Here is a 15,931-nt window from a genome sequence, read left to right as displayed (position 1 = left end):
AATCAGTAAACATATCCTTGATGTTTAGCTGCTCACGTTAAAGGGCTTTTTTATTTATATAAAAAATAGAAGCTTAAGAACTTTTCTGAAGTCAAACGCTAAGAATTGAATTAAATTAAATATGTGTTAGTCAAAGGGCCAGCCGTGAAAGTAGCTGCTTGTTTAACTTGTTCTGCAGCTGTATAATGGCAATAGCAATTTGTTGCTAGATCTGGACATCTGAAGTATAGCTTTGGAATGCCTGAATAGAGCTGCTGGTTACAGAAAGCAGAGGAAAGCAAAGTGTTCTGCTACTGGTAGAAGAGAATATTTGTAGCTCAAGGTTGATCTGTGGAGTCCTTGGTGCTCTCTGAGTTTGGTGGTTTTCTTGCAGAAGAGCAATTGAAAGCTTGGTTGTTTTCTTGCAGACATTTCATTACCAAACTAGAATGAAGTACTACAAATCAGCGGGGTTTGCTCTTCTTTTTATATAGCAGTGGTGTGCCCTGTCAGTGTTGGTGGGAGTGTTCTTGGTTCCTTGATTAGGCTGCTGATTAGCTTGTTTGTCTGCATTGGTAGTTCTTAATTGAGGAATTGTTTACTTCTTGATTGTTAGTCTAGTGCTGATCTTGGCGTTAATCTCTCCTCACAGGGGTGTTGATTGTTGTTGAGGATGTGTTTCAGGTCTGTTTGCTTCCTTTTGAGCTTCTTGATTGTCTTTTTTGAGTGTTATGTAGATGTTATTTACCTCTATGTTCCTGTTAAGGGCCAATTTATCTGACTGCCAAGCCTCCAGGAATTCTCTGGCATTTTTGGACTTGGCTTGATCTAGGATGCTCACAGTTTCCCAGTTGAAACTATGGTTGAGTCTATCTAGGTGTTGTGAAATTAAACAGTTTTCATCAAAGTGTTCTGAAAATTGCTGGTCTCATGTCTCTAGAAGGTACCAGGTTGAGACAAGAGGAAAATTATGCAAAGTTAATAGATCACAGGGGCATTTTATATGCCTGAAAGGTGATTATCTTTGATATTAGAGGCCCAGTTGCTAAGCAGGATTAAAATAATGACACATTTCATATCACAATGATCAAATTACAGTGCTGATATTGGATCTTATTGAAGATCAATTGTTTCTGTACATAAAGAAGATCCCTGGTTTTTGTCAGTTTGGAGCTAGGTAATAAATCTATTCAATAGAATAGAATAGAACAAAATAGAGCTGGAAGCGACCTTGGAGATCTTCTAGTCCAGACCCCTGCTTGAGCAGGAGAACCTATGCTATTTCATGCAAGTGACTGTCCAGTCTCTTCTTAAAAATCTCCAGTGATGGAGCGCCCACAATTTCTGAAGGCAAGCTGTTCTACTGGTTAATTATCCTCACTGTTAGAAAGTTTTTCTTTAATTCCACATTGCTTCTCTCTTTGATCAGTTTCCAACTATTGTTTCTTGTCTTGCCCTCTGGTGCTTTAGAGAATAGTTTGACCCCCTCTTCTTTGTGGCAGCAGCTCAAATGCTATCATGTTACCCCTATTTTTCTGACAGAAGGTAATAATAATAATAATAATAATAATAATAATAATAATAATAATAATAATAATAATAATAATAATAAGAAGAAGAAGAAGAAGAAGAAGAAGAAGAAGAAGAAGAAGAAGAAGAAGTTGGAAGGGACCTTGGAGGTCATCTAATCCAACCCCCTGCTCAGGCAGGAAACCCTATACCATTTCAGACAAATGGCTGCCCAGTCTCCTCTTAAAAACTTCCAATGTTGGAGCATTCACAGCTTCTGGAGGCAGGTTGTTCCACTGATTAATTGTTCTAACTATCAAGAAATTTCTCCTTAGTTCTAGGTTGCTTCTCTCTTTGCTTAGTTTCCATCTGTTGCTTCTTGTCCTGACTTCAGGCGCTTTGGAGAATAGCTTGACTCCACTTCTTTGTGGCAGCTCCTGATATATTGGAACACTGCTATCATGTCACCCCTCATCCTTCTCTTCATTAGACTAGACATACCCAATTCCAGCAACTGTTCCTTATATGTTTTGTCCTCCAGTCCCCTGATCATCTTTGTTGCTCTTCTCTGTACTCTTTCTAGAGTCTCAACATCTTTTTTTACATCATGGTGACCAAAACAGTAGTTTGGAAGAGGAAGCTATGTATTTATTTCAGAATTTTCTGAGGTGAGTTTTCCTTGCATTGCCCTCTTCCTTGAATAATGGGGAATTGCCAATTGAAACATGACTACCAGTTTGGGGCACCTCCAATAATGCCAATCAGTGAATTGACATTATCATTTTCCTTTCCCCTTTCAACACTACTAAGTAGATCAGACCAGGAAATGAACTCTACAGGATAGCTAGAACTATTTTTTATTGAGATTGGCTATAATAACAAGATCTTGAAAGTCTGATTGTGATCTACTTCTTTCCTCCCCACATACTGCAATTAATCAGGGTGGTGTCTGAGTGCAATGCTATTATTGTTGAGCATGATGTTGGGAGATGGAAGAAAGATCCACAGACTAAACAATGATTAGATGAGAGGCAGTGTAGCCTGCCAAAGCAATGGGGATGTGGCCAATGTCTCAGAAGGGACCCTCCATAGTTTTTTGGACAAAAAGGAGAGGGGGAAAAACGTATACTTTTAGGCTTTCAGGTTTGTGTTAATGTAACCTTACAAGTTAGAGCTAGTATTTTTAGATGTGCTTCTTCTCTAGACTAGTTCACAAGGCTGACACTGAGCCACTTTGAATGATTATCTTGTTTCCCGGGGCTTAAAAATGTTTTAACCCTATTTGCTTAGATAATAGTCCTTACATAGTTTCATCAAGGTCAACTCTTTTACTTTCTTCATTTCCTCACAAAAATGAGGAGGGCTACGCTGTAGGACTAAATTTCCAAGTGAAAATCCATATATGCACAGAAGCATTATAAATGAATGCTTCAGCTTCCAAATTCTATTACCAGTCTTCTTTATCTGAAATATAGAGCGAGAAATCTGTGCTTATAAACCAGCTGAAAACGTGGCTTCTTACCCTTTAATTATGTAATATTTAATTAACCAAATATCAAAGCAAATGAGACTAATTTCCTATTCTTTGTAGTGCAAACTGCTGAACAAAACAGATTATTTAGAAGCATATTTCCAATAAGCTGGGATAATGTAATGCCTAATTTGATTGCAGCGGTAATGGTGGTAGCACGTGAACATATATTAAAACCTTTGTATATTAAATGACTGCTTCAAGTTATTACTCATACCTCTAATTCTAGGTCCTCTCTGTCCATGTCTTGATGAATGCCTCCCATGTAAACATTAGGGTCATAGTATTCATGCCCTGATGAATGCCTGGGAAAATAAAGCACAGTTTAGGTTATCTCTCCCGATCCTAATTAGCATATTAATCCTCCCCCAGTCACATGACAGATCATCACTAATATGTCAGGCATGCATCCAGACTGATGCATTGCCTGTGATCAATGGCACTGAGGTTGTTAGCACATTAAACAATGGCCCACCCACTAAAAGCAACCAAGTATGAAAGCTGTCTTGCCTCCTTAATATAATGGCCCCTTCAGGTGTGGTTTGCTGCCACTAGACAAAAGAACATTTATTCCACAATAACGGACTACCAGTAACAGTGCCAGTTCACAATCAGGCAAAATACAACTTTAGGGGAGGTAAAGCTTGGGAAAAGGTATTGTGTAAATGGTAACATGGGAAAAAAGTGAAGCATGCATGAGACCGCTATCTGAAGGAAGCAGGTCTATTGTATTGCAGAGGAGGCAACACTGGATGAGTAGGGACACATTTCCCCCCCCCTTTGTAAAATAATCTGCCAACAGATAGAGAGGTAAGGTCCGTGATTAATGATATCACTGAAGAAGATGCATTTTTGCTCCTTCTTTTCCATCTGTGCATCTGTCCTGAGAGGTTTAGTCTGTAAGATGCAGTATGCCAATTTGTGTCTTCACATAGCTGTTGTTGTATTTTTGAAAGAAAACAACAACAACAATGGGAAATTGTGTGGCGACTGTTCAGCAGCAGGCTAACCTTCCATTGAAAAGATCATGAGTCGAAAGGGAGTAACTGAAATGAAACCATAGGAAAAACTGTGATCATTTCTATCTATCATTTTGTATAATTAAAAAAAAGACATTGGGTTATTTTTTTTTCACCGAGGAAGAAAATACTTTGAAGAATTTTTATGCTTGCGGTGATATTGAAAGGGCTGTTGAAAAGTTTTCTCTTTTTAATTATGTTTTGCTAGAGTCACTGTGGGCAAGTAGGTGGCTTTATAAATTTTCTAAATAAATAATATTCCAACCTTCCTAAACTCCACCCAAGGAAGAAGATCATGAAGGAATGATTTCCAAGTTGCTATCCAATTCGGAAAACAAGATCACCAAAGAGAGACCATGATATGAGCTGTTAGGAAAGCTGCACAGGTATGTAACATGAAGAAAAGCCACTGTCACCAGGACAGCGTCACTTGACAACAGAACAAACAAACAAGGAAATAGTAAAGCCCACTTAGAACGAGGCAATAAAGCCTCATCTCTAGTAGTAGAAGAAAACCTTCATAAACGTGGTAAGCAGATTTTGTCATAATGTTTAAAGAATTGGAATATATGGAGGCAAGAGGACACATGTGCAGGAAACTGTTTCAGTAACCCACTGTTTTAACTTCTCAAAAGGTAACCCAGCAAGAGGACAACATGGTAGTGTCTTATTTGTCTTTTACAGATAGATGCGTCAGAGCCTAGGTTATATTTAAATAAAGGCAGCAATACACTGCTTCTAATGAGAAAACCAAGGGAAAAATGTACAATATGTTTTCTTAGCAACCACCTTTAGCAATCACTCTTAACGTCTGCAAACTACAGGAAAAGGAAATTATTGGTAACGTAGTCCCTTCCCAGTTTCTGGAGATCGAAGGGGAAAGGGAGTAAGAACGGGAGGCTAAGCAAGAAGTAAGTAATTATTTATTTCTTATTTAAAACCATCATAAAACAATCCAGCTAAACTTAGCAAATGTTTGGACCCAGGAATTGATTACCTGTTGTTTTTACTTTTTTTTCTTTGTTTCCAACAGGATGACTTATGCTTAAAAATAATGTACAGTATTAGAAAAAACAGATCTTAGAAGTTAAAATAGTAATGGTGGTCTGAAAAGCAGGGATAACTAACATTTTTTTACCACCCCCACCCCCCGATATTGGGATAAGAAAGAATTTAATGGCGCTTATAATGGTGTTAGGTTCTTAATGGGTACAAAGAAGCATTCTCTTGGGTACTTCTCCTAAGATAATTTAGGAATATTTTTGCATCAAATTCAGAGGGTCTTTATATCTTGCAGACAAAAGAAGACAACGTTTCCAATTTGAGTAACTGAAACCTTGTAGACAGATGATCCTAAGCTCTATGTGACAGACATAGTCTTGCCATTTATTTTATGGTCCTTCCTAGTAGGAGTCCTCCTGAACAAGACAGAATATAGCCAGCACTTTTACATTTTGGGAGACCAAATTTATATCATTTTTATCATTTCGAAGACTATATCAAGTATCCCAGGATTTATTAATATTCAGCAAGAGATATTCCTTGTTCTAAAACAGAGGTGGGGAAACATGGTCCCTTTGTGACTTGTGGATTTCAACTCCCAGAATTCCTGAGCCAGCATGTCTAGTTTAATGAAGAGAAGGACTGGGGGTGGGGGTGGGGTGACAAGGGATGGAAACTAACCAAAGAGAGAAGCAACCTAGAACTAAGGAGAAACTTCCTGACAGTTAGAACAATTAATCAGTGGAACAAACTGCCTCCAGAAGTTGTGAATGCTCCAACACTGCAAGTTTTTAAGAATTGATTGGCAGCCATTTGTTTGAAATGGTATAGGGGGTTGGACTAAATGACCTCCTAGGTTGCTTCCAACTCTGTTATTCTGTTAAGTCCTAAAAGGGCCATCATTTCCCACCTCTGTTCTAAAATATGAGTGATTTACAGTATATATTTGGTAGAGTTTATTTACCTATTTATTTAGTAATGAATACAAAACTGCTAAATTATCAAGTAGATCAGACATGTCAAACTCGCGATGTCATGTGACGTCACGCAACTTATCAGGCTGGTTTTGCCATGCTGGGAATGGGGTGGGCGCGGCTTATGGATGATGCGTCTGGCCCATGGGCTGGCAGTTTGATACCCCTGAAGTAGATAGATGATGATTTCCTTACTTTTGTTTACTTATGCAAGTAAAATCTTTAGCAGTAATTAAATATTTTTATAAATAAATTATACCATTAGGCCTGCCACATCTAGGCTACAGAAATGACCACTAGATGGAAGGAAATACAGTTTATTGTGTCTGTAGCCATCCATATTGTTTCTGCACATCGTGGTCTAGTAGTAATTAAACTCTAGATATGTTTATGGAAACACAGCTAGGTGAGCATACTGGTTTGGTCAGCAATATGTTTTCTATTAAAAAAATCAGCATGATGTTTCCTACTCATGAAGCAGTAAATTGTTAACTAGTATTGCCTGAATTATTGCAGTTTCAAATTGGTAGTGTGAGAGTAATCCTAGGAAATCCACAGAATTTTATTTTTTCATATGGGCCTGTTTCTATTGGGACAATGGCCAAAAAAAGGTGTCTCTTTGCTGAAATGTTTTTTCAATAACTGTACCCAGTAAAAGGTTTGTTTGCCCTTCTTTCATTCTAGTTTCAATTGCCAAGCAAAGAATATCTTGTTGAGACTTTTAATACTCAGTCTTTTAAATTAATTCAGACGGTTCAATTATATGCTTTTACCGCTATTTCTGAGTTGCTGTGATTTTGCTTTCATTTAAAAGTTCAATTGCTAATGATAAGCTAATTGACCATTGCTAATTTCATTGAGTGTTATGGTGAAAAATGATTATTTGGAACAGAAATTATTTTAATAATTATTTTAATAAAATTGTAATCATTTATATACATACATATATACTATATACAAACATATATGAATGATTACATTTTATTAAAATAATTTCTATTCCATATACATATATATATATTGTGAACATACTAAAGGAGAAATATTTTATATAAATGCTTCTATATAGTTTCTCCCTGAAGATTTCACAGAAATAGCTCTTTAGAAATCCTCATCTAAAATAAGGACATGTTCAAGAACAAATCTGTCCACACACAAATGTATTACTTGATAACTCAACATTCATTCCTATGGTTTTTGTAGTTATTTTGGCTTACTGGAAAAGTGGCAGAAATATTTCTATGCATTATTACTTTACACTTGAGATGTTCTAAATTGTTATTCAGAGAATTATTGTCTCTCATTTATAGGTCCTGGCAATATGTAATACTACGTATTAGTATGAAATAATACTAATACAGACATATGACATACTATATTATTTTTAATTGGCTTGCTACTGGGCAGACTGTGGCTTAGAGTTTAGATATCCAGATACTTGACCAGGATTGCCAAACTAAAGGATTTAAGCAGATGAAGAAATGTGATTCTTTCTTTCCATCTAGTAAGCCAAATGGATGGGTCCCAAATTTGCAGAGGAATGCACTAACGTGTCTAGTGGGTGTAATGTCATAAAGATTTAGGGTTTTTGTTTATGAAGAGTGCAGATTTAAAGGGTAAAATAGCCTAACAGGTAAACTCATATTTCACTCTTTCAGGTGTGTCTGTGTGTTTTGAATGGGAAATCATGTTGCTGAATTTCATGCATTCTGAAATTGTTTTTAACGTGTAAGTTGATCTATGGCTTACATATTACCCATTTGTAACATACAAAAACAAGATTGCTCAGTTAGAGGAGGCTGAATTCTGGGATAACAGCATTTGATGTTAGCATTTCAGCTGTTGAGAACACCAATGTTTGAAATTGAGCCCTTCTATGTAATTAAATTGTTTTTGGTGTGCAATGCAGAGGTCCCCAATTTTTTGGGCACCAGGGACCGGTTCCGTGGAGAGAAGTTTTTTCCGTGGACCGGAGGGAGTGTGGTTTTGTGTGCTGATTTCACATGTGGATGGGGCTTTGCTTGTTGTGTGGACCGGTTGTTGGCATGCCGCGGCCCGGTACCGGTCCACAGACCGGGGGTTGGGGACCCCTAGTGTAATGGCACCCATAGCATTAGCTGAAATTCTAGCATTACAGAACATAGTACTTACTCCTCAGGTAAGAGGTATGGATCCAGGACTGGTGGGGTAGTTGAGCCCATTTTGGTTAGAGCCATGATATGTTCAAAGGTAATCTCGGTCTGAGTGCCTATATCTACCAAGAGACACTCATGAGAAGGATTGAAGATTTTGGTGCGTGGCATTCTTCTCAGGACTTGTACTACAATGGGATCTTTAGCTGTTTTAAAGGCTTCTACTGCTTGATCGTGAGTTGCCTTGGACAAATCTTTTCCATTTACCTGTGAAGGGAGACAACAAAACCAGAAAAAAGGCAAGTAAGGATGTGGCTTTCCTTTCACAGAAACTATTTGTGAAGTCAATGTTTTCTCCTGTCTTCCCATCCTTGTAAAGATCAATGCATCTCTAATGGACAAACTTTGATTTTGGGATCATTCTACACCCATGTGATGTGCAATAATGATAACTGGGCTAAACCTTATGCCACAAGGCCGGTGTTGATGAGGAATCTTTTATTTTCTTCTGCTGGCAACTTGTAAAATGTCTAAGTCCGTTTCCTTTTCAACAGTACCCGTGCAAATATTGAAGGAGGGATGAATTAAAGCATCTCTTGCACAGTTGTCCACACTGTCAGAAGTTAACATGTTTAAATTGCTTTGTTTATGATACCAGAAATATGCAATATTAAAAGGTAAAGTAGCTGTATTTAGTCATAAATAACAGATAAAAAAAGCCTTAATAACCTTGGAACTGCCAGATTGATTTTAAAATTGCCATGAAAAGTTATTTCTGTAGCTGATCAGCTAACCTGTCAATTATAATATTAATCATCCCTGTGTTTGTGGAACAGGAAATAATTAAGGCATACATAGTCTAGACTTCTATATTAGAAAAATTCCTGATATTCACAGTCATGATGGGGCTGCAACTGCTTTTCTCCTGGCTGAGAACTCAGCAAACCTGAAAGACATCTGTTTGGAGAGAATCTTAGACTATTTAAGAAGCCTATTCAAAATCATTGGGTTACATTGTTTTTTTGTATTTAAATATTCCTTTGGTTATTGTTTTGGTTACTTGTCAGAACATTATGCCATTTCTATCTCAAGCTTCTTTGAGGTGAAAAAAGCATTTTGTTATGACACCTACTCCTATTAATTCATAGTGAAAATGCACTTTAGAGATACTCAGCTGAAAGAACTAAGCTGCATGAACATCTGGTGCATCGTCTACTGGAGTCGATGCCTGTCAAATATCATGTATGACTCTGCTTGCTTTTTTCTATCATTTCAAAAGGTGACTTAAGGCTCTTTGCATTACATTTTTTTCTCTTAATGTTCCAGTACTTATGCTGGAAATTGTCTATGGAGATTCTCAATTATCCAGCCATGGTTGTCCCAAAGGTGCTTTTCCAAAAGACAATTGTGCTTTCATAGGCTTTTTTCACCTTAAAACGTTTTACTTCTCATCCAAGAAGCTTCTTCAGTTCTAAATGAATGGTAAGGTAACTATAAACATTCCCACTATTCAGTTAGAACTAAAGTAGCTTCTTGGATGAGAAGCAAAATGTTTTCAAAGGAAAAATATCCAACAAAGTCAAGCTGCCTTTTGGAAAAACACCTTTGGGATACTGGGAATATGTTCAAATGTGGCTCTAGTCTCCCTGAGAATTGGGGATGTTTATCGAAAGCAGTCCCAACTTATAAAGGTGTAAGGCAAGGTTAAATATTAGTTCCACTACTTTTTTTTAAATATTTAAATCCATAATCCAAGCACTTGTTATTTCAGCCCATCATCCATTTATTTTAGGTGATTGTGCAATTTCAGCATTGCAGTATGCCAAACAATGTAGTTATTATTGTCTATTACACAGATGGGAACCAGAAAAGCACTTAGAGCACTAGTTTTATTCTGTACAGAACAAAAGCTATCAATAAACTCTCAGAAAACCAAAGTTCTAGCGTTATCATAAAACTCACAAATGACAAATAAATGGGACTCAAACTGAGCAGGTATGACCTATAAACATCTTAGACTGCAGTACCATGCTTCTTTGTCCAGGATTTCTCTTTTTTAAATTGGGCAAATATCACAGTGCCTATTTGTACAGCTATCCTATGAGAAGGAGCCTATTTCTCAGGCACAAGTAACCAGGAGCTGGAACAGAATTCAAAAATACTACTTTTCATGCTACCTATACACCAGAATCTGATCTACGAACTCTCAAGGCAAATTCAAATTGATGCTAGATAAGAGTCTACAGAATTCATGCGGGGGAGGGGCTGGATTTAGGTCTTGGGTGCAGCATAGTGATTTCAAATGTACAACTTATTGGATTTTAGATCTTCTGCTATTTATCTTCCCTGTGAAAGTACAACCTTACATGTATGTGGAGTATATCTTAATATATCATTGCATTCACCTATGCTTTGGCAAAGCAGTACATGATGGCACAAACATCTTTCAATTCAACCAGTGGTGGGATTCAGCCAGTTCGCATCACTTTGGCAGAATTGATAGCTAACTTTTTTGTTGCCCAGGCCCAGAATGGACTTCTGGAAGTGGCATCCACACAGAGAATCCCACCACTGAATTCAACACTACCATATAAACCAGTTTTATTCATCCAAGATTTATCTGTTTTGCAGGCTAAAGATGCTTGACTGTCCAAAAGGCTTATTTACACCTAAACACTCTGAAAGAGCATGATAACGTAAAGCATCTTTGTAACAGGTTTTTCATTGTTCCAGTGCCAGCATCAGTTACTGAGAGAATGGCTTGCAATATGTAGTGTACATGGCAACTCTTATTATGTAAAATAATAATTATTGTATATCATATTAAATATTATAAACATTACTGATAAGAGATTGATTAAATTTAACAGATATGATTTGGTGATGTAGGATGTGCAATTCCCTGAACTGCTCTCTTCCAGTCTGAAACCATTCAGATAGGTTAGGTTCGCAACTCTGATAATTTTGCTTCCCTGGCCTGATATATCCTACATGAGTGGAATTGGTCAGATCCCAACATTTACCAGCCAGCGTGGTTTTCTGGGACAGCACCAGCTTGGGGAAAGCCAGCATGCACATCTTTTGTTCCCATTTTGGCAAAACTGCCTGCTGCAATTCAGGTCTTTGGAGGGAGCTGCAACATGGTACAGAAAATCATGTGTCTCTGTCGATCCATTAAGGAGACACAAAGGCCATCCAGACAACACATTGTTTTAATCAGCTAATGGGAAGAACCTGAAAATAGGATATTAGTTTTCCACAGGAAAAGGTTTTCATAGAAGGGAGAAAGGGGTGCTGCTGGGCTGGCAAATGAAACAGTCATTAAATAAATAATCTCCCTTCTCTCTCCATCTCCCTCCCTCCCTCCCTCCCTCCTTCTCTCTCTCTCTCTCTCTCTCTCACACACACACACACACACACACACACACAGAGAGAGAATTCTGAAGGAGAACATATATAGAGAAGGTGCCACAAATATGGAAATGGGATAAAGTCACTTAGCTTCTAGTCAGTATGTCATGAAGTACTACAAAATTCCTTTAACAGTTTGTAAACATAAATGTTTCATATTATCTTTCATCAGAAACAAGAACCTTGGGGACCATTTTTCCTGATTTGAGAGGGTCTTAATGTATCCCACCAAACTAATTAGAGTTTACTCTGAAACGAAGACAGAATGCCAGACTTTACCACCCTTGCTTTAAGACTCTTCACCTCTTCCAGGAAATGAGAAGAGTTCAAGATACATATAATCTGTCTAGAGCTCAATTCATATTCCTGAAAATGCCATTCCCAGCCTTCTTCATTTTATCCTGACCATCTGGGTTCACTTGTCCTAGACTGCTTTCAAGTTGAACATTTCTGACCTGCCTGTGAACTTTGGCAGAGCAAAACAGGACAGTGTTGAACACAATAAATGTAGCCTCCAGAGTTCCTGTACAATTAAAATGCAGCTCTGATCCTTGGAAGCAGGGCAGGATACAAATATAATATATAAGTACTTTTATGAATTGTGAGCTCTAAATTACAGCCGAAGAACAAAGCATCTTATGGCAACATAAAGGCTAACAGATTTATTGTAGCATATGCCTTTGTAGTGTTGTGCTTTCACAAAACTTCAGCCTCAATAAATCTGTTTGTCTTTATGGCATCACATTTTATTGTTGTTGCTGTTGCAAGATGGCTGCTTTTCTGCAGCTTAAAGTACAATGATAACATTCTCCATGTTATACTCTTCATACTCTGTTGACCATAAAGCCATGCATATTTCTGTTCCAGTGAGATATTTAGTTGCTTTCTGCAGCTGGAATATTTATTGTTGTATAGTGTGAATATTACAAACATGTGCTTGGAAACATATCAGAAAATGCAAGTAATGTTTTGATACACACTACCAGTATGATTGGTTTCAGGTGCCTCTCAAGTGGATTCATTTGCAATTCTCATTTTGCTATTATGAACACTCATTAATTTGTTCTATTAATCTTTATCCCTTTTCTCCAAGGAGTTAATGATCACATGCATAGATTTCTACTCTAGTATTTTCTTTAGGACTGCCTTTTGATGTAGATTAAAAGACAGTGGCTATAAAATTTCCAAATCAGCATGATTTGAATGTGGGTGTTACTCAATTACTAAGCAGCATACCTCTAAGCTCAATCAGAGCCTAAGCAGGGGGTTGGACTAGAAGACCTCCAAGGTCCCTTCCAACTCTGTCTATTCTATTCTATTCTATTCTATTCTATTCTATTCTATTCTATTCTATTCTATTCTATTCTATTCTATTCTATTCTATTCTATTCTATTCTATTCTATTCTATTCTATTCTATTCTATTCTATTCTATTCTATTCTATTCTATTCCTTGGAGTTGAAACAGAGAGCTAAAGTGCAAATGGAGGAAATATCATGGCAAGTCATTTGTTGTTTTTTTCAGGCCCATTTGAGATCTTACTCTGTGCCCATGGATGCAACAAAAAGATCCTAAAGAGTTGCTTTACAGCCAATGCCATATTTATTAAGATATTGTACTTTGGATCTGAAAGACTGATTTCTTCTGATTTCTAGAGAGAAGTTGCCAGCATGAGTGCAAAAGCTCATAAGACAAAAAAACCTTTGGTCCCAGTGACTGACCCAGATTGGATCCTGCAACATTATCCTGGGACACTTATATGTGCCTTCATTCATAATTTGCTTCATCTTAAACAATAATCTGGAGACATTTCTTTGGGAAGCAACCTGTCAGGTTTATAGAAATACTAATAGGAATAGATCTCAAAGATGTAGATGGGTCTATGGAGAAATGAAGGCCACTGCTCATTCACTGAACACTTATATATAGGGTTATAGGGTTATATATAGGGTATAGTGTTGCCTGCCTCAGCAGTGGGTTGGACTAGAAGACCTCCAAAGTCCCATCCAACTCTGTTATTCTGTCTTTCCTGGTTCGTTAAATTATCCAGGGATTAATCCCATGGTTGGTGTTGGGTGATAACCAAAGCTTTCTTGAAATAGGATACACTTTAAGGGACAATGTATAAAAATATTTTAAAAGCCTTCTACTGATTCAAATCATCTTTCTAGCTACTGTATAAGTCAATTTCAAATGTTTTTGGGGCCAACTTCTATTAGGATTCTGTTTTCCTCTCTCCTAGTGGTTTTTGATGCTGTCAGCCAAGGTATCCTAATCTAGATCATCTGGCAGGATTATTTTGCATTGCTTCTGTGTAGATTGTGCACAGAGGATGGCACTAGGAAAGTATTATTCAACCCCGGTCACTTCCCCTGGCATTTCTGGGTTCTATCATGGCTCTGTGCTTTTTCAAATAGCTGCATGAAGCTGTGAGGAACGTAATTCAGAGCTCTAAAGACGAGTCCCTTTGCTATGGCCATGTCTATTTCTCCTATTTCTCTCCACTATGAGAAACGCCAGGAAGAGGAGAAAAATGTGAAAAAGGTAACTAGTTGGGCAGTCAGGGAAGAGAAATAAAGGGGATATTGGATATTACTGTGTAAGATCGAGTAGGTTGTGAACATCAATACCCAAGCAGATTTGCAGAGGTTGTCATTAAGTATAACTTGTGGCCATAGTATTTTAAAAAAAGAATCTGCTCTAACCCCAACACAATTATCAGTATGGCTGAATGTTGCTTAATTTTAATAATAAACTGAATGAGAGAGAAAAAGCTGAAATTAATGCAGTTTCCTGAGAAGATCAAAGTGCCACTGGCCTGGAAAAAAAACTGAACTTGGGAGACTGGGCGAAGCACGTGAAGGCAGAACAAGAAGCAACAGACGGAAACTAAGCAAAGAGAGAAGCAACCTAGAACTAAGAGAAATTTCCTGACAGTTAGAACAATTAGCCAGTGGAACAATCTGCCTCCAGAAGCTGTGAATGCTCCAACACTGGAAGTTTTTAAGAAGAGACTGGACAGCCATTTGTCTGAAATGGTATAGGGTTTCCTGCCTTAGCAGGGGGTTGGACTAGATGACCTCCAAGATCCCTTCCAACTTCTTCTTCTTCTTCTTCTTCTTCTTCTTCTTCTTCTTCTTCTTCTTCTTCTTCTTCTTCTTCTTCTTCTTCTTCTTCTTCTTCTTATTATTATTATTATTATTATTATTATTATTATTATTATTATTATTATTATTACTATTACTATTACTATTACTATTATTATTATTAATGAGCTGGAATTTACTCTGAACTGGGTTATACTCCCTCAGAAGGAGGAGGCCCATAGTTGATCTCTAGCTGTCACATGATCACCTCCCCACTCAGCTTCTGACAAGTAAGGTCAACAGGGGAAGCTGGATTTGCTTACTGGCTGCATGATTTACTTAACACCACACCGATTTGCTTAACAACTGAGGCAAAAAGGTAAAAAAAAAAATCAGAAGCACTTTGCCTAGCAACACAAATTCTGGTCTCACTTATGGCCATAAATTGAAGATCATCTGTATGCTCTTTTTGTTTTTATTGTTCTTTCATGGTTCCAGCTCCTGCCTGTTTTTGCACTGCCATCCCCTACTTTATATGGCAATGCTGTCAATGCATTCATGGGACAAATGATGTTTTTTTTAAAAAAAAATCACACAAAACCTGCTTTAAAAAAATAAAAATAAAAATTAAGGCTAGGTGGGAGTAACCAGTCAAGGTTACCCAACTACCTCAGGGAGAAATAGAAGATAAATTGTATAATTCCTATTTTAGCATCTTAACTGTATACCAAGCACTGTAACTATATTACATTGTCTCTGCCATATATTCATGTAATTGCTTACTATGTATAGTACATAAACAGAATAAAGAAAAACAGAAGGAGAAATGGAAGGAGTAAAGGAGTAATGAGGCATATAAAAGGCAGGTTCAGGTAGATTTGGAAAGAGGAAGAAAAATGGGGAAATGAAGCTGAGGCATGAGAAAAAAGATGCATGAGAAGAAGGATGAATGTATATGAGAGATGTAGAAAAAATATGTGCACAAAATGTTGTGCTATGACAGAAAAGAGAATGAAAATTGAGAAAAAGTGAGAAATTAATAAAAAAAGATATCTGGGTCAGCTGAGGCAGTAGCCCTCCTAGATTAACAGAAATGTAAAAGTGAGTCCCAGAGTGATCTAAACTGGGCATTTCTAATCCGGAATGTGCAGTCAACTTGGGAATTAATGTATTTCTGTTTTCAATACTCTCTGGGTAAATCATTGGTGTTGGCTGCATTTGCAAAAATATAAGACAAAGGAATGCTCAATTTTGTTCCACTCAAAATTAAATGTCATTAACTCACTCA

General features: G+C 37.3%; 1 protein-coding gene across 1 annotated transcript in view; it reads right to left on the bottom strand.

Annotated features, from left to right (window-relative positions):
• Nucleotides 1-15,931, bottom strand: part of PDZRN3 (PDZ domain containing ring finger 3) — a 215,364-nt gene that overhangs the window by 22,883 nt on the left and 176,550 nt on the right. Inside the window, exons 4-5 of the mRNA XM_081321185.1 lie at nt 8,166-8,413; nt 3,237-3,324 (exon numbers count right to left, since the gene is read on the bottom strand). Of these exons, the coding sequence (XP_081177311.1) occupies nt 3,237-3,324; nt 8,166-8,413 (336 nt within the window). The remainder of the gene's footprint in view (nt 1-3,236; nt 3,325-8,165; nt 8,414-15,931) is intronic.

Source organism: Vipera berus, assembly GCF_964194415.1.
Source record: "Vipera berus genome assembly, chromosome: 2".
Taxonomy (NCBI): domain Eukaryota; kingdom Metazoa; phylum Chordata; class Lepidosauria; order Squamata; family Viperidae; genus Vipera; species Vipera berus.
This window is presented reverse-complemented; position numbering and strand designations above follow the sequence as displayed.